General features: G+C 53.6%; 1 protein-coding gene across 3 annotated transcripts; it reads right to left on the bottom strand.

The window, feature by feature from the left end:
• Positions 1-138: 138 nt before the first annotated feature.
• Positions 139-19,171, bottom strand: GAS8 (growth arrest specific 8). 3 transcript variants are annotated; one of them, XM_011234293.2, is made up of 11 exons: positions 19,048-19,171; positions 17,078-17,164; positions 13,222-13,419; positions 11,040-11,246; positions 9,307-9,361; positions 8,485-8,690; positions 7,810-7,977; positions 6,807-6,893; positions 4,680-4,889; positions 1,919-1,984; positions 139-392 (listed from the first exon to the last, which is right to left on the bottom strand). In XM_011234293.2, exons 1-11 carry the CDS (start codon positions 19,048-19,050, stop codon positions 243-245), a joined length of 1,437 nt encoding a protein of 478 aa, XP_011232595.1. In that variant the 5' UTR covers positions 19,051-19,171; the 3' UTR covers positions 139-242. The 3 variants fall into 3 exon arrangements, with proteins under 3 accessions (XP_011232595.1, XP_011232596.1, XP_034494137.1); XM_011234294.3 differs by having other exon boundaries at positions 243-392; positions 19,022-19,119; XM_034638246.1 differs by lacking the exons at positions 17,078-17,164; positions 19,048-19,171 and adding an exon at positions 13,495-13,556 and having other exon boundaries at positions 243-392.
• Between the last annotated feature and the right edge of the window lie 393 nt (positions 19,172-19,564).

Raw genomic sequence — 19,564 nt, 5'->3', positions numbered from 1 at the left:
GGTGCTGCCTGGCCCCGAGGTGGGAAGGAGGGTGGGGGTATGCACAGACTGGACGGGCAGCAGGGAAGGACGTGGTCAGGGCACCGTAGGCCCGGGAGGTGCCGCTCCTTCACACAGCAAGGCAAGAGGACACACAGCAAATGTAGAAAACCTTCATTTGCAGATGATACAAATCTAAAAAACAAACAGCTCCTGTCCTTGGTAAAAGGGAAGGTCATCCAGGGAGCAGTCCCGGGTGAGCACTACGTTGGGGTGCCCACAAGTCCCGCGGGGCCCTGGCCCAGCGTCTGCCCGATCACAGCCGTCTCCAGAGGCTTGAAGCCTACGTTGTCCAGAGGGATCCCAAAGGCCAGGAGCTTCGCCTCATAGGTGCGCAGCAGGTCGTTGTGGGCCTGCAGGGTCAGAGCAGCGTCAGGGGAGGGGGCCAACACAGAGGCTGACTCTAGCCCAGGCCCCCTTAGCTCTGAAGGACAGGGGAGGGTGGCAGTGGAAAACCATAAAGCTAACCTTTACCAGCTCACGGTATCCCACACCTGGTATTATGCACTTTTATGCACATGAACTCAAGTAATTCACAACGGGAGATGCTGCCGTTGTTCCTATTTCAAAGATGGGGAAACTGAGGCAAAAGATACAGACTCAGCAGAACTGTGGTACCTTGTCAGGCATTTCTCAAACTGGTCACCCTTGACTTCAAGGACATGACCTTCCACGTGTATGTGGAAGCTCAGCTCTACTGAGCCTCCCTGCTTTGTCTGATGCTATCTCCTGCCCTCCATCCCAAGAAGGCTAAGGTCTGGGCAACAGTGCTGGTGGGGCCAACGGGAGGCAAGGCTCCTGTTCCCCACTCTGGAAAATGGCTATTTTTTAAAGGGTGAATTGCAGCAGACGGTTGTAAGGCTTTGAAGAGCTGATGCATGTGAAACGCTTGGAGCCTGGCCTGACTCAGATCTAAAGCTCAAAAGGGCCCACTACCCTCACCACGCTCAAGAAAAGGGTGCTGGAGCTTGGAGCTGAGATTTCAAGGGTGAGCTACGGCCAAGCTCCAGAGAGAACCTGGGGGCTGGGTCCTGGCTCTCACCCTTCCCTGGGGGACGGACCTCCTGACAATCAGGTGCAGGTGATAGACACTCCCCCAGAACCGCTCACGGTAAACGGCCCTCATTTTGTGCGTGTAAATATCAAGTGACACTGCAGCATCTAAGGGAAGGGTCCAGAGGGGCAGGGCCAATGACAGGCACTGCCTCCCTCCTGGGGTTCCACAACCCAGGGCGCACAGAACCAGGAAGCAAATTCCACCCTGCATAGTTACGGCTTATCTGAGTCACACTTGTGGGGTGGCTGCTCAAGGTAAATGTGTCTGTAGGCAGCACTATGTCTGCATTTCCCACAGGCAAAGCCCAGACAAAGCTGTGGGCTCAGCCATGGAGGCAGGACAACTGGGGAGAGGGCTCAGGCCTCTTGGGTTCACAGGGCAGACATCAGCAGACTCGAGGCACTCACTGCCCCCCCACAACTGTAGGAGGCTTCCATGGTGATGTGTGGTTCTGGTGTGGATAGGGTGTGCGGCTTTCATCAGACTTACAAAGGAGCGAGAAAAGATTAGACTCCTAACTGTCCCCTGCATGGAGGAAGCAAAGGAAGCCCATCTGGTCGCCCCAGAGGCCAGGTCACTGAGAGCAAGGGTTGGATGGAAGACAGGGACAGAGTCTGCTGGCTGACAAACTGCACTCCTTGACCATATATCCACTGGGCAGACCCCGTAAGGGACACCAGGACAGTGGCCAGAGTTGTGGGGATGTGGCCCAGACCCCACACACAGTGACCTGAGAAGGCACAGCCAGCCTCAGGCTGTGTGTACCTCCAAGGTTTAGATGGGGTGGGACCCTGCGAGAGGGGCAGGGGGGGCTCCTGGTACCTTGCAGACCCGGGCCAGCTCATACTGCAAGTCCTTGATACTGTTGTTCTTCGATTCCAGAACGTCCTAAGGAGAGAAAGGTGGACGTGAGTTTGAGCCTGTCTTTGGGCGGAGGCAGACGGGCTGGTGTGGGTCTGGGAGGTCCAGCAGGAGACCTCAGACATCCAGGGAATGGCAGCCGGGCTCCAACAGTGTGGACGTCCACACAGGGAGCAGCCGGCCAGCACATACAGGTCTTCAAAGAGGAAAGGGAAAATAGGATTAGCCTCTCTGTAAGGAAACTGTCTAGATGGTGGGAAGTGAGGACAAGAGGTTAGAGAAGCCAGGCCAACCATGGTCCAGGGAAGGGCCCTTGAGCCCCCACCTGCCTCCTGGGAGGGTTCCTACAGACAAGCCAGGGAATGGACCAGGAAAGGCCCTAGCCATGGACACAGCTGCGGTGACCACTGTGGATGGGACTGATTTTATCCCCTCATCATGACTGCGGCAACTTAGCCTCACCCAGCTCCAAGACCAGCCACCCTTTCCAACAGCAGAGGCAGGAAAGCTCTCCTATTTCCAAGAGGGGCAAGGATAGAGATGGGCCCCCAGACCCAGGTCCACGGTGCTGCCAGCCCAGATGAGGCCCCTCCTGTGGGGCTGCACCCACTCCAGGCCCCGAGAACCTGTCCCAGGTGACTCAGGCCCCACAGGCCCTGCCGCCCACAGAGCCCGGACTGGTCTTAGCTGGAAATGGGCACCATGTCTCCTTGGACTCCTCAGCCCTCCTCCATCAGCGACAAGTCCTTCATCCCACATCAGTGCCTGCTCACCACCTGCCTTCCCAGGGAGCCTCTGTCTGATCCAGTCCACCCCACCCAGAACCTTCCATGGTTCCTCACCAGCTTCAAACTCGGCCGCACCCAACACGCTCCAGAACCACTTCCATCCAGCCAGCTCTGCCCTCCTCCCCTCAGCCTTGCATTCCCCCAAGTAGCGAGGGGCCCACATGTACACAACAGCACCAGGTGGGAGCTGCAAGCCTCAGGTCAAGGCCAGGCAGGCAGCAGGCCAGCCTACAGGGTTTTGGGTTTTTGGTGTTTGTTTTTTTTTTTTAAGATTTATTTATTTGAGAGAGAGAGAACATGTGCATAAGAGTGGGTAAGGGGCAGAGGGTGAGGGACAGACAGAATCCCAACCAGACTCCATACTGTGCATGGAGCCTGATGCGGGGCTCAATCTCACGACCCATGAGATCGGGACCTGAGCCGAAACCAAAAGTCAGAAAGACGCATGACCAACTGAGCCACCCAGGCGCCCCAGAAGGGCTTTAAGAAAAGATTAGGTGGGGCGCCTGGGTGGCACAGCGGTTAAGCGTCTGCCTTCGGCTCAGGGCGTCATCCTGGCGTTACAGGATCGAGCCCCACATCAGGCTCCTCCGCTATGAGCCTGCTTCTTCCTCTCCCACTCTCCCTGCTTGTGTTCCCTCTCTCGCTGGCTGTCTCTATCTCTGTCAAATAAATAAATAAAATCTTTAAAAAAAAAAAAAGAAAAGAAAAGAAAAGATTAGGTGACCCACAGTTAATCTTCTAGGCCTGGGAGCCACGTGAGCAGATGGGGTTATGTTCAGCTGAAATGCATGTTAACAAACCACCTTAAAATGCTGTCTGTGCATTTCTCAGGATAAAACACACCTGCACAGTGAAGCCTCCTTAAGCCCCTGACTCAGAAGATATGTTTCTCCCTGAAGGAAGAGCAGAGACAGACACCCTCCAGTCTGGAAGGATCTGTCTCTGGGACAAGCTGGCGCCCCTCCCTGGGCCTCTCTGTGGAGATGTGCAGACCCGCAAGGGTACTGCACCTGGGGCTGCCTCGGCCCTGATGGCTGCAGGTCACCCAGGTGGCCAGGGTCCCAGCACAATCACACTTCCCAGCAGCAAAAAAGACCCCTTGACCGCCATCACCCATTCTTTCTGTGACACGTCCTAACGAGGCCCAAGGACAGACATAAGGCCCAGCTCCGGGCAGGAGATGACCTGCCAGGTGCTGTCAGGCTTTTGCCTGGTGATCGCTGTCCTGATTCCTGTCCGTGGGCGCCAAGGCCTCATCTGTCTTATTTAATGCTCCCTCCTATGCCCAAGACAGCCCCCGCAGAGAGGACCACCACAAAAAAACGTGAACTCATGACTAGACAAATGCGCTAGCCTTTGCTCAGACGCTAACTCCCCCTGGGAAGCTTGCCCAGCACCCGCCACACGGCCCTGTATGTCCCCGTTCTAACTGCCCACGGCCTACATCAAGTAGGACATCTTCTCATCCCGGGTGGACCGTGGCAGTGGTCTTGGCTAAGAGTTCATGGGCTCAGCTGTCCCCCAGGCCTGTCTCTAGGTTTGTCACCACATGCCTGAGGTACGCAGGCCCCGAGTTTTAAGAGCAGCTTGAGAGACTGGGGGCCTGACAGGCTAAGCTAAACCCATCTTGAGAACTGGGTGGGCAGTGGGCTCAGGGTGCCAAGAAGTGAAGGGGGGGACTGGGGAAGCACAAAGAAACAGAGAGCCTGGGGAGCCTGCGAGCAGATGTCTGCAAGCCCCATCTGTGCTCCGGCCACAGGAAGCCCATGACGGTCCCTCCCCAACGTTAACGGAAGGTCCCCACTGGAGTGACGGAGGCTGGACCACACACATCAAACAAGCGACCCCAACCCGAGCCCCAGACACCTGCTGGGGGACAAGAATGGGAGGCTGCAGCCCAGCACCTCCCCAGGAGCCCACCCAGGACCCACCTCCAGTCTGCGGGACACAAGGGTCAGCGCCGCAGGGTCCAGGCTGGAGGCCGCCAGCACCTCATTGAACTGCACGTCCTTCTTCTCCACGGCAGCGCTCAGTGCCTGCAGCTTCCGCTCCAGAACCAGGTTCTTCAAACCCACCTTCTGCTGCACCTCCAGGATGGCCGCGGTGAACTTCCTGTACAGCTCGTCCCGCTCCTGCTGCACCTGCAAGGGACAGGCCGTGAGGGAAGCAGGGGCCGCCTGGCCTGGGGGCATCTCGCTGGGAAGAAGCCGCCTCCCACCTCTGTCCCTGGACCAGAACATACCGCTTCTGCAGAGTGAACCCGTCACTGGTGCCCACCCCCGGGTGGGTGGGTCTGTGTACTGTCTACACTGCCTGCACACCCACTCTGTGATGGAATTATAAGGTGTGCAGCCATCCACACTGTGGAAGGAGGAGGAAACGCTCCGCTACGCCGTTTCAGGAAGCAACAGGCGACCCTGGTTAGAGCTGGAGGGCCCCGCACAGGGCTTGGGGCCCTGGGTTTGGGGCGTAGGCTCAGGAAAGACACGTCCCTGATCAACCCCGATGTGAGATCAAAGGCATCAAACTCCAGTGAGCACTCTTTAGGGGAGGGGGGCTCCGGGGGGATCCAGTCCATCTGCCAGCCCCAGATCCCAGAACCCACAGGTCAACGTGCCCCACAAACAGCAGATCCAGAGAGCAGCTCGGGAGCCAACTGCCTGTCAATAAATAAAGGTGTCGTTTTTCACCTTCCAACCCTTAGACTTTTCACGGTGCACCGTAAAGAAGCAAGACTTTGTGGAAGTATAAAAAGTCAACATTCCTGGGGCACCTAGGTGGCACAGCGGTTAAGCATCTGCCTTCGGCTCAGGGCGTGATCCCAGCGTTATGGGATCAAGCCCCACATCAGGCTCCTCTGCTGTGAGCCTGCTTCTTCCTCTCCCACTCCCCCTGCTTATGTTCCCTCTCTGCTGGCTGTCTCTATCTCTGTCAAATAAATAAATAAAATCTTAAAAAAAAAAAAAGTCAACATTCCTTGGGGCACGTGGGTGGCTCAGTGGGCTTAGCGTCTGCCTTCGGGTCAGGTCATGATCCCGGGGTCATGAGATCGAGTCCCACATCGGGCTCCTTGCTCAGTGGGCAGTCTGCTTCTTCCTCTGCCTGCCCCCTGCTCCTGTTCTTTCTCTCAAATAAACAAAATCTTGAAAGAGAAAGAAAAGAAAAGAAAAAAGAAAAAAGAAAAGAAAAGAAAAGAGAAAAGAAAAAGAAAGAAGGAAGGAAGGAAGGAAGGAAGAAAGAAAGAAAAAGAAAATCTTGAAAGAGAAAGAAAAGAAAAGAAAAAAGAAAAAAGAAAAGAAAAGAGAAAAGAAAAAGAAAGAAGGAAGGAAGGAAGGAAGGAAGGAAGAAAGAAAGAGGGAGGGAGGGAGGGAGGAAGGAAGAAAGGAAGGAAGGAAGGAAGGAAGGAAGGAAGGAAGGAAGGAAGGAAGGAAGGATAACAGGATGACTGTGGCTGCCTGTCTGCAACAGCAAAGGACTGAGGCAGAGAGATCTGTCCAAGGCACTGGCTGCATAAACAATGGAACCTTCAGGCTCAGAGCCAAGTGCAGACTAAACAGGTGCACTGGTTTGGGAGCGTGAAGCCACGGCCACAAAAGGAGACACAGGAAGAAGTCTGCAAGAAGCTCAAGGAGCTGCCACCAGCAGCGAGGACCGGCGCTGAGCAGGAGGGCCCATGGCGTTCACGTACAGACAGGACTCATGACTTCTTTACAAGGCGCGCCTAACACTTCAGGACTGAGAGACACGTATATACGGATGAAAAAGACCCCAGACACAAGGGGCCAGGAGCCCCTCGTGTGTCTCACAGGTGAGCCTGTGGGAAAGACACCTGGGAGTGACTGTCTCCCACCAGGGCACCTGCTCTCTGTGAGACCCTGGGACTTCCACAGAATGTGCCACAGCTTTCTGCCTCCTCACCTCATCAAGCCTTGTAGAATGAGGAGTGGGCAACAGGGCTCCAGCCACAGCACGGAGACCCCCTGGAACCAGTTGCAGAGCCAGGGTAATAAAAAGAGTCCCTCCCTGCTCTCAGCAGGACCGGCTTGTCATCTGCTCACCTTGAGGAAGCGCTGCTCGAGCACCTCGTGCTCCCACCGCAGGCCCTTCAGCTCCTTCTCGGTGACCTTCAAACGTGCTTTTGTGCACTACAGACAAAACGAGGGGCAGGAGACAAGTATGCACGGTCAGGCATCCACATAACAGGCTCCTAGGGGGTGGCAAGCCCAAAAATAATCCTCAGAAAGAGCTGGCTCAGGGGCACCAGGTGACTCTTGATGTCAGGGTCATGAGTTCAAGCCCCACACTAGGTGTAGATTGCTAAAGAAGGAAGGAAAGGAGGGAGGAAGGGAGGAAGAAAGAAAGGAAGGAAGGAATGGAGGGAGGGAGGAAGGGAGGGAGGAAGAAAGGAAGAAAGGGAGGGAGGGAGGGAGGAAGAAAGAAAGGAAGGAAAGAATGGAGGGAGGAAGGAAGGAATGGAGGGAGGGAGGAAGGAATAGAGGGAGGGAGGAAGAAAGGAAGGAAGGAATGGAGGGAGGGAGGAAGAAAGAAAGGAAGAAAGGGAGGGAGGAAGAAAGGAAGAAAGGGAGGAAGGAAGGGAGGGAGGAAGAAAGAAAGGAAGGAATGGAGGGAGGGAGGGAGGAAGGAATAGAGGGAAGAAGAAAGGAAGGAAGGAAGGAATGGGAGGGAGGGAGGAAGAAAGGAAGGAAGGAAGGGAGGGAGGGAGGAAGAAAGGAAGGAAGGAAGGGAGGGAGGAAGGAAGGAATGGAGGGAGGGAGGAAGGAAGGAAGGAAGGAATGGAGGGAGGGAGGAAGGGAGGGAGTTGGAGCTGGCTCTAAGGCACGAGCAGCTGAGCCCCAACAATGGCAGGCTGGGGGAATGTCTCCCAGAACACGCACCAACTTACATCCCACCCACAGAGGACACCAGTCAAAGAAAGGAGAGATTCGGTGTCCCGTTCCTGCCCAAGAGGCCAAAGCCTGCTCTAGGTCTCAGGAGACATGCTGCTGCTGCTGACGGAGCCCAGGAGAAAGCACGTGGGAGGGGGCTGCGGAGCAAACTCACCAGCAAGATCTGCTTGTCCCTCTCATAGTTGCCGACCTTCCTGTGCATCTCGCTCATGTCGTCCCGAGCCTTCTGGAGCGGGTCTGCCAGGCGCTTGTTCTGCACGGACACCTCCATCATCTCCTTCTCCAGGTGGTCCTCCTTCCTGCGCATGTCCTCCATCTGCTCCTGTTGGCACCAGGACAGGTGTGCAAGGGGTTCAGCGGGCACAGCTGAAGGAGCTGCGGTCTTCAGGCGTGAGGGCCGTGAGCCCTCCTGCCCACAAAGGACAGTCCTGAAGTCCCAGACCCGTTTAACGTAGCCACACAGAGGAGTTCTGCACTCTCTGAACTTATTCAGAATTTTCTAGGAATGCCGCCTCCACGCCAACTGAGATCACACTTTGCTCAGAACCCCAGGGGCACTCCCCACGGCGGGGACTGCACTGCCAGCCCCCGTGTGATGACGCCGCCACACGTGCAGCCGTGCAGCTCCCACCGCAGTTCTGCATGAGCTTCCGCAGGGCAAGTGCCTCTCGTTTCCTGAGTCCCTCTGCACTATGTGCTCTGGACCGTCTCCAGCAGTAAGTGTGGGGAGGCTACGTTACCGATGAAGTTTGTCTAAGTCGGGGGGTGGGGCCCGCCGGGGCTGGGGGCGAGCATCTGGACCCCAATCCGGCCAGCCGTGGAGCGGCACCTTGAGGGAGTTGATGAGGGCCAGGTTGTTGAGGGTGATGTCGTTGTAGTAGTTCCTGATGTCTGTAAAGGCCTCCTCGTGGCGTTGCATCAGCACGTTGATCTGGCCGTTCTTCCTCTCCTCCACCTCGTGGATCTCGGTCTTCCTCCGCAGCTCAAGCTCGTCTCTGAGCGTCTGCATCTTCTTTTCATACTTGGCCTCGATTTCTGAAAGGCAGGCGCACACAGAGGAACGGGGGGCCCAGTGGCTACAACAAGAGATGGAACCTACAGACACGGCCCAAGAACCCCCACCAGGACGAAGGCTGTGCAGACAAGCTCACAGCCGACACATTCAGCACACAGACCGTGACTGGCCTTCCTCTGCCTGTAGCAGGCATGGCTAATCAATCCCAGATCAGGGTACCCAAAACTGAGCGTCACCTGCTGGTGGTGTGGTCAGCCAGCCAGATGACAGAGCTTCACTGGTAAACCAGACAGGCTTCTCAAACGGGAGCCCCCTCAGGCCAGGAGCCATGGAAAAGACTATTCTAAGAATACTGCCCACGGGACTGAGTAACTGCCATGTGCTTCGAACTGCTGCTTTGTGCCAGGAGTGTGGACGGAGGTGGTGATCACAGCCTGCCCAGCTTGCATGGAGACAAGCTGTTCTGGGATTCTGAGCCATCCATCAGCCTTGGAAACTATCACATCCTCTCTTTGCATGGCTGGGCCACTTTAACCTGGTTTCTCTGCCCTAGGTCAACAAGCACCGAAGGTAAATGACCTTCCGACGGGAGGGGCTCTGGCACCGTCTTGCACAGTGTGCGCGTGAGACACTGACCTCGCACTTGCCTCTCAAAGTCGTTCCGCATCCTGGTGATCTCCTCGGTGTGCTTCTGCAAAGACAGAGAAGCCGGCCGTCACTAGGTGTCAGACACACAGAAGCCTCTCCCTGGGACTGGCCTGGCTCCTCAGTCGTACGAAAAATCCAGCTCAGTAAACCCTGCGCTGTTTCTGGTGCGTGCTGGGGTCCCCTCGTGTCCAAGCTCATGCACCATGCTCAGAATAACGTGGTTTTGGTAACTTCCATGTTTCATAATTCAATTCCCTCAGCTAAAGTCACCTCTGAGCTCGACAGAAAGTGAACAGATGTCCCAAACACTAACCATGCTTGGCCCTTGGCTCAATCTGCCCACAGGCAGGAGACACTGGCCATGTCTACACAGAGTTGCAGGATCTCTCCAGATGCCTGCTAACCTGCTTCAGCTGTGGCTTAGAGCAGTATTAAAAATTATTCTGACACTTATATGTAAAGATTTGGAATAAAAAATTGAGATCATTTTTTAGAGTAGTATTTTTGCACAAAGGGAAACTGATCATGCAACTATTCCAAATCCAGGCGTCAGGTGAGCAAACAGCCTCACATCACTAAATTCACTGGAAACCAGCCCAGGCTGTACTTCTGTCAGCAAAGACCAGACAATTCTTGTGGACCAAGACTTCAGCCTCTGGCTTCGCTGCAAAGCCTGCATCGTTACTGAGTTTTCTCCAGATTCACTGGATGCTGGCTTGCCTCCAAACATGAGGCAAATGTGTCGATAAAGTCTTCTCAACCTGCAGCCAGGAAGGAGCCTTAGAAAACCAAAGTTGGACACATCCTTCCTCTGCCCAAATCCTCCAAAGCTTCCCCCACTCAGCCCACTCCTAACTGTGGCTTTTGATGCCAACAAGCTCTGACCGATACCCCTGCCTCCTTGCCCCTTGCTCCTGTGGGCCTTCACACTGGCCCATCCCCTCTCCCTTCTTTAGACTGGTCTCCCCAAGCTTGGCTCAGCAACCCCTCCTTCCAGCCTTTGTCCAAATGTCACCTCAATGAGGCATTCCCAGAACTCCTTGTGGAAAAATGCAAGTCCCGCCTCGATCGCTAGCAGCCTCTTCCCTGCTTTGCCCTTCCCACAGCACTCATGCCTGTGGATAGGCTAGATGTATTCAACACTCTCTTATGTCTCATCTCCTTCCTGGACCATCAAACACATGCGGGCAGTCATTCCATCAGTCCTGTTCCCCGTATGTCCCCAGAGATCAGAATAGGGCCTGGCACCTTATGGGCACTCAGCAAATGAATTTCAAACCTCCACCTAGAACCCCCCCAGCCTCCCCCAGGAAGGAACAAAAAGTCAGCCAGGTGCTCATGAGCCCAGCTTGCATGAGAAACTGCCGTGGCCACCCAGGGGCTAGCACACTGGACACGTCAATGGTTGTGTGTATTTCTAAATGCCCCTGACACACTCCCCGGGACAGCAGCCAGGTGTCAGCTGTCAGTAGCACGTGGAGACAGACCCTGAGCTGGATCTTCCTCTTGGGAAGTCAGTTCGTTGCTCAAGTCTAAGACACAATTCTGTACATGGCTCCCAAGTGGGATTTGTCTGGCTGCTTGCATTTTTTTTTAATATTTCAATTAATTGCCAAAATGCAGGGAACTTCTAACAAAAATATGAATTCCCAGTTCTGTTGAATAATCAGGAGTTCGCGGTCCCCAGCAGCCAGTCAGGCACCAGTGACCCTCCCACCTACCAGACGTAGGCTCTTCACCAACACTTCGTTGGCCAACTCCTGCTCCTTGAGTTCCACCTTCAGTGCCCGCAGATCCTTGCGCAGTGCGCCCTCCTGGGTGCAATGGTCCTTCTGTGCCAGCTTCATGACCACGGTGCCCTCGGCCTTCACCTCGGTCAAGTTGTTCTGATGCTCATACAGCAGGTGTTTCACCTTCTGCTTGTAGACCTGTGGGCAGTGGGACCACCGCCTGCTCCCCTGCACACTCTCACACACAACCTGCACATGCCTGCTCCCCTGCACACTCACACCCGCACATGCCTGCTCCCCTGCACACTCACACCTGCACAAGTCTGCTCCCCTGCACACTCACACCTGTACATGCCTGCTCCCCTGCACACTCACACCCACATGCGTGCTCACCTGCACTCACACTCACACCTGCACATGCCTGCTCCCTGGCACACTCACACCTGCACATGTGCTCCCCTGCACACTCACACCTGCACGTGTGCTCCCCTGCACTCTCACACACACCTGCACATGCCTGCTCCCCTGCACACTCACACCTGCACAAGTCTGCTCCCCTGCACACTCACACCTGTACATGCCTGCTCCCCTGCACACTCACACCTGCACATGCGTGCTCACCTGCACTCACACTCACACCTGCACATGCCTGCTCCCTGGCACACTCACACCTGCACATGTGCTCCCCTGCACACTCACACCTGCACGTGTGCTCCCCTGCACTCTCACACACACCTGCACATGCCTGCTCCCCTGCACACTCACACCTGCACAAGTCTGCTCCCCTGCACACTCACACCTGTACATGCCTGCTCCCCTGCACACTCACACCTGCACATGCGTGCTCACCTGCACTCACACTCACACCTGCACATGCCTGCTCCCTGGCACACTCACACCTGCACATGTGCTCCCCTGCACACTCACACCTGCACGTGTGCTCCCCTGCACTCTCACACACACCTGCACATGCCTGCTCCCCTGCACACTCACACCTGCACAAGTCTGCTCCCCTGCACACTCATACCTGTACATGCCTGCTCCCCTGCACACTCACACCTGCACATGCGTGCTCACCTGCACTCACACTCACACCTGCACATGCCTGCTCCCTGGCACACTCACACCTGCACATGTGCTCCCCTGCACACTCACACCTGCACGTGTGCTCCCCTGCACTCTCACACACACCTGCACATGCCTGCTCCCCTGCACACTCACACCTGCACAAGTCTGCTCCCCTGCACACTCATACCTGTACATGCCTGCTCCCCTGCACACTCACACCTGCACATGCGTGCTCACCTGCACTCACACACACACCTGTACATGCCTGCTCCCCGGCACACACACACCTGCACATGCCTGCTCCCCTGCACAATCACACCTGCACGTGTGCTCCCCTGCACACTCACACACCCCTGCACATGCGTGCTCCCCTACACACTCACACACACACACCCCTGCACATGCGTGCTCCCCTGCACACTCACACCTGCACATGCGTGCTCACCTGCACTCACACACACACCTGCACATGCCTGCTCCCCGGCACACTCACACCTGCACATGCGTGCTCCCCTGCACAATCACACACACACCTGCACATGCCTGCTCCCCTGCACACTCACACCTGCACATGCGTGCTCACCTGCACTCACACTCACACCTGCACATGCCTGCTCCCTGGCACACTCACACCTGCACATGTGCTCCCCTGCACACTCACACCTGCACGTGTGCTCCCCTGCACACTCTCAAACACACCTGCACATGCCTGCTCACCTGCACTCACACCTGCACATGCCTGCTCCCCTGCACACTCACACCTGCACGTGTGCTCCCCTGCACACTCACACACCCCTGCACATGCGTGCTCCCCTACACACTCACACACACACACCCCTGCACATGCGTGCTCCCCTGCACACTCACACCTGCACATGCAGCCTCCCCTGCACACTCTCACACACACACACATACACACACACCTGCACATGTGTGCTCCCCTGCATGCATACCCTTCTATAAAAAATACCTTTGTTTTCTGCTGCAAAGGATACAAAGGGCTGCAACACCCAGAGGAAGGAGAGAAAATGCCCGCTGTCCCTTGTCCGGCTCCTCTGTTCCATGTGGTAAGTACAACAGGGATAGGCAGGTCAGCCCCGCTTACCTTGATCTCAACCTGGTGCCTCTCCTCAGCCTCCTCCATCTCCCGGTCTTTGTTCCGCAGCTCAGCCTTCTTCTCCTCCAGCTGCCTCCGCGTGATCTCCCAGAAGGTGTGGATCTTGTCCCGCTCCAGCTGGAAGTAGTTACGTTCCTCGCGTTCCCGGTCCAGCTCCTCACGGATGCGGTTGACATGCTCTTCCATCTGCCAAGCAGGACAAACCCATGAGGACCCAGCAGGGCCCACCGAACGCAAAGAAGAAGAGAGGGCTACTCTCACCTAAAAACAACTAAAAGCTGGGCGCCTGGGTGGCACAGTGGTTGAGCGTCTGCCTTCGGCTCAGGGTGTGATCCTGGAGTTCTGGGATCGAGCCCCACATCAGGCTCCTCTGCTATGAGCCTGCCTCTTCCTCTCCCACTCCCCCTGCTTGTGTTCCCTCTCTCGCTGGCTGTCTCTATCTCTGTGGAATAAATAAATAAAATCTTTAAAAAAAAAAAAACAACTAAAAGCTAAAAGTAAGAAATTAAAGGATGATGCTAGAAAGGTTCTAAGGACAGGACACATTCAGAAAATAGCAGAAATATCTTGAATCTGTCTAATAAGCATAAAATGATTATATCCTTTATTCCATTCCTGGGAATTCAGAGTAAAGAAATTTCTCAAAAGAACACGAGAGCTTTCTGCTCAAAGATATTAGCCACACCATTATTACAACATCAAGAGATTTTAAAAGGAAGGGGAACCTGGGTGGCCTGAGAGTCCGAATCTTGGTTTGGGCTCAGGTCATGATCTCATGCGGTGGTGGGATCAAGCCACTGCCAGGCTCCACGCTCAGCAGGGAGTCAAGACTCTCTCCCTCTGCCCCTCCCCCAGCTCACGCACATGTTCTTTCACTCTCAAATAAAGAAATAAATCTTTTTTAAAAAATTTTTAAGGAGGCGCCTGGATGGCTCAGTTGGTTAAGCATCTGACTTCAGCTCAGGTCATGATCCCAGAGTCCCGGGATCAAGCCCCGTGTCAGGCTCCCTGCTCAGTATGAAGCCTGCTTTTCCCTCCCCACTCCTGCTCTCTGTCACTCTCTCAAACGAATAAATAAAATCTTTTTTAAAAAATTCCTTTTAAGGAAGTAATCTAAGATGATTTTAAATAGGGAAATGATTGAGAAATTAGAGTAAATCTACTGGAAGATTATAAGACCCAAAGACACATAGATATGAAAATGGTGTAGCACTATACACATATTCACAAAATAATGCTAAATTTAAAAACACTCCCCTTTAAAGATAGACGTTAAGCAAAAATATATACAAACCCAGAAGACCAGCTAACAGTCAAAAAGGTTTGGTCCAAAGCCAACTGCAAATAGGTTAAATTTACAAGAAAAGTGGGGCAGGCTCCTGGCTTCCTTGTGAATTTCATTTCCATCAAGATTTGGTCATCTATGTCGCCAGAGGCAAGGGAAACAGAAGCAAAAATCAACTGTTGGGACTTCGTCAGATAAAAAGCTTCTGCACAGCAAAGGAAACAGTCAACAAAACTAAAAGGCAACCTACAGAATGGGAGAAGATATTTCCAAACAATGTATCAGATAAAGCGTTAGTATCCAAAATCTATAAAGAGCTTATCAAACTCGACACCCAAAAAAAACAAATAATCCAGTTAAGAAATGGGCAGAAGACGGGGCTCCTGGGTGGCACAGCGGTTAAGCATCTGCCTTCGGCTCAGGGCGTGATCCTGGCGTTATGGGTTCGAGCCCCACATCAGGCTCCGCTGCTATGAGCCTGCTTCTTCCTCTCCCACTCCCCCTGCTTTGTGTTCCCTCTCTCGCTGGCTGTCTCTATCTCTGTCAAATAAATAAATAAAATCTTTAAAAAAAAAAAAATTTTAAGAAATGGGCAGAAGACATGAATAGACACTCTTCCAAAGACGACACCCAGATGGCTGACAGACATGAGAAAATGCTCCACGTCACCTGCCGTCAGGCAAATACAAATCAAAACCACAGTGATACCACCTTACACCAGTCAGAATGGCTAAAATTAACAACACAAGAAATAACAGGTGCTGGTGGGAATGCAGGCTGGTGCGTCCACTCTGGAAAACAGTGCGGGGGTTCCTCAAAAACTTAACAACAGAGCTACCCTATGACCAAAATTGCACTGCTAGTTATTTACCCAAAGGGTAAAAAAATACAGATTCGAAGGGGTGCGCGCACCCCAGTGTTAATAGCACCAACGTCCACAATAGCCAACTATGGAAAGAGCCCAGATACCCATCACCTGATGCATGGACAAAGATGTGGTGTATATACATACAATGGAATACTACTCAACCATCAAAAAGAATGAAACCTTGCCATTTGCAACAACATGGATGGAGCTAAGGGTATTATGCTCAGTGAAATAACTCAGAGAAAGACAAATACCATGTGATTTCACTCACATGTGAAATTTAAGAAAGAAAACAGATGAACATATGGGAAGTGGGGTGCAGGGGGAAGGGAGAGAGGGAAATAAACCATAAGAGACTCTTCTTTGTTTTTTAAGATTTTATTTATTTGAGAGAGGGAGACAGCATGAGAGAGAGAGACAGCATGAGCAGCAGGGAAGGGCAGAGGGAGAGGGAGAAGCAGACTCCCCACTGAGCTGGGAGCCCAATGTGGGGCTTGATCCCAGGACCCCAGGATCATGACCTGAGCTGATGGCAGACGCTTCACCGACTGAGCCTCCCAGGTGCCCCAACCATAACAGACTCTTAACAGTGGAGAACTGAGGGTTGGTGGAGGGGAGCTTGAGGGGGATGGGCAGTAAGGAGGGCACCTATCAGGATGAGCACTGGGTATTACAGGAAGTGATGAATCACTGAATTCTACTCCTGAAACCAATACTGTACTGTATGCTAATAAGTAAAATTTAAATTAAAAAAAAGAAGTGGAGCGTCCAGGCTCCTACCTACTTTGACTGGCTCATGGTGTCAGATTTCACTCAATACTTAGGTTTCTTATAAATACACAGATTTCTAGCTTCTCCTTAAAAATCAGAAAACATACCGCCCTGGAATGCAATGTCCACAGGGTAACCATCCAAAAACGGACTGCAGTCCCCAGTCCCTCACCTCTGCCTGCACCCCGGATAGTTCTGAGGTGTCAGTCCCACACGTGCTGACCAATCACTGCTGTGTCACAATTCTGTACCCACAGAGACAAGAAACAGCTCAAGTGTTGGGGCAACGTGATGTGCAATCCAGTCCCCAGGCAGCAGCGCCAGTGATCTCTCCAACACGAACCTGAACCATCATCATCTTCTTAAACTGCCTATGGTTTCTCTGCATGTAAAATAAAGCAACTCGGGGTGCCTGGGGGGCTCAGTCGGTGAAGCGTCTGCCTTCAGCTCAGGTCATGATCTCAGGGTCCTGGGATTAAGCCCCACGTCAAACTCTCTGTTCAGCGGGGAGCCTGCTTCTCCCTCTCCCTCGGCTGTTCCCCCTTCTTGTGCTCTCTTTCTGTCAAATAAATAGATAAAATCTTCTAAAAAAGAGAAAATTAAAAATAGTTTTTATGTCAGAAAATCATTTTATTCCAAATTCCTACCACTCTATAAAAAATTTCTTCAATGTAGCTATATTGTTTTTTTCTTTTAAATATGCACTGCGCTTGATAGCTTTGGAGCTGATGAGAATTATGGAAATGGAAGAAGGCATATCCTGGTTTGGACAAAAGTACAGGAGCAGACTGAGGGGAGATGGACGAGGAGGCAGCGGGCGGCGATCTGAAAGAGGTTCATAAAGGCAAATAGCCAGAGACACTTGGAACAACACCCACCAGTCCCATCCCGACCCAGGACTAGGCCAAGGCCTTGCTCACCTGCTCCTTGCTCATGTCCTCCGGAGCAAGCCCGTCAACAATCGGGGTACCTTTCGTTTTCCCTTTCTTCCCTTTCTTCTTGGGCGCCTTTGATTAAAGAAGAGATGACTGGGTAAGGAAGGAAGGCTCTGTCTAAAGGCATCACTTTCTGGCTGGCTCTAATTAAACCTCAGGGCACACTGGGACGGTGTGCTTCCTCTCTCCTATTTTTCTGCTTCCTCTCTCCTATTGCTCACTATCTCATGCCCCACCTGGAGCACATCACTGTACCCTCAGTTTCCCACCCATAACCACCCACAAGGAAAAGCAAGAACAAATCTTCCTCTTCAGAAGAGAATATTTTCTCCCTCAAAAAGAAAGGGAGGGGGAGCTCATTCCAAATCCACTCCTTGGTATGTGCCAGAGACCTCCTGGGCATGAATGTAACATTTACTTGGCCAGGAAGAACCCCAATAGCACACTGTCAACTGTGACCGTGTTAGCAATAATGCTTGGTAACCACCATAGAGAAACCTGCAAGAAACTGCTGGGTATGTGTAAAGAGAAATGGTCCTACAGCAATGATCACAGGTGGTAATATGAGGCTTCCTTTCTTCCAAACATAAAAGTCCTTCCAAGAACCCTGGTCAAGAACTGAAGCAGATGCCGCTCACCACAGGTGCTCTGTAAATGGTTCACCACCAAGAACCCCCCACCCCCACTCACTTCCCAAGGGCCACTCAAGCACGTACTGAATTTCCAAATCCCTACCTTCTGCCTTCCCTTCTCCAAACTCTGTGACCCATGCTTTCGTGTGTGCATGCATCTGCATGTTTCTGTAACGTTTCTGTGTATGCATCTAAATGTCTCTATTACTGTTTCTATGTGTGTATGTATGCCTACATGTCTGTAACTTTTCTATGATTACAAAAAAATTTTTACATGGATATCTTAGAAAACATAAGCAAAAAAAGAAAAGGAAAATCACCCATATTCCGACAAGTTAGTGATAAACCTAAGTATTTTGGTGGCTTTTTCCAGTTGATTTTTAAAGACCCATGCACTGAAATCTTCACTCCTAACGTACTGCCCTCGTTCTAATCCCTCTACTCCAAGAAGTCCACACCATGAGAAGGTCCCACAGATTCATAACTACTTGGCAACTCACAGCCTCGTGCAGGGGCTTAGCATAGCTCCTGGAGAGGCATCCTCCCCCCCAGCTGATACCCCTCCTGCTGCATCTGCCTGGAAAATGAGCTCCTGAAAACTGTATCATGAGTGGTGGGGCAGCTGAGGGCCCTGATAGTGAGACAGACAGGGAGGAAGAACTGGTGAGGCAGAGAGCTCCCACCGGGCTCTTCTCATTACAGCCCTGACTCCTCCAAGGCTCTCCAAGGAAATGGCAGCTCCTGGACCCCGAGGCTCTGTCCACGACCCCTCGATGTAGACGGACCTCTAACCACTCTGGTATGCCCCGGGCTCTTCATTCCAGAGCCTGGAGGTCCCAGGGTATTCCGTGAACCCAACTGTGCTCCAGGGGACCCTGTGTGCCCCAGCCCCTAACCCTAGGTCCCAAGGATCTGGAGGACTGAGACTTCCTTCCAGATTGGAAATCCTTCTGACCCAGGTTCTGTTTCTGGACAGCGTGCACACCAGACCCCTGGATATTGGGCGGGGGGGGTGCCTATGAGCACCCCTGTGAGCACCAGATCCTGGAGAGCCCGGGTCTCTCAGCTCCAAGTGCGTGCGGGATCCGGGGTGCGGGATCCGGGGTGCAGGATCCGTAGCACCCAGTGCTCTCCCCACGAGAACGCCAAGGCCTCAATTCTAGGAACCCAGAGCTCCGGGCCTCCCCATTCTGCGGTCTCAGCGTGCACAGGTCCCGGGGACCCAGGCCTCCCCGTCCAGCCGTCCCTCTGCGCGCAGGGCGGGTTAACCAAGGAGCCCCAGGCCCCCGCACGGTACCCAGTTAGGTCCTCGCGCCTCCTCACCATGGCTCTGGTGGTCGAGACCCGCCGCGGCCTGCAGACAGACTGCTCCTGCCCGGCGGCAGCAGCGCCGTCTCCCGGCAACCGATGGGCGGTCCCGCGCGAAGTCTCGAGAATCCTCGCGAGACTCGGCCGGCCGCTACAGGCCCTAGCAACAGCGGAGGCGAGTTCCTAGCAACACGCCCCTGGCGGAACCCAGGGTTTCGCAGCCGGGTGGATCTTTCCGGCAGCCCGGAATCAACTACGCGCTTCATCTCCCCGAAATTCCTAAACGCATTTCGTCGCGGGACTTTGCGTGTCTCCCCGACTAGGCTGAAGCTGCATGAAGCGGGGAGCAACTGCTTCCTCCACTTGTTACCTACAGCGCCTACGGCAGCCCGTGCTGGGTGAAGATGCTTTCAGGGAAGGACGGAGACAGAGAGGAAAGAAGGGTCAGCCGCCCAAGGCTCCCAGACGTTATCCAAATTAGATTCAAATTTGGGCTGAGATGATGCCCGTGGGCCACACCCCACCCTGCCCA

The sequence above is a fragment of the Ailuropoda melanoleuca genome, chromosome 12, assembly GCF_002007445.2.
Source record: "Ailuropoda melanoleuca isolate Jingjing chromosome 12, ASM200744v2, whole genome shotgun sequence".
NCBI lineage: Eukaryota > Metazoa > Chordata > Mammalia > Carnivora > Ursidae > Ailuropoda > Ailuropoda melanoleuca.
Note: the sequence above shows the minus strand (reverse complement) of the source record. Positions and strands in the feature narration are given on the sequence as shown.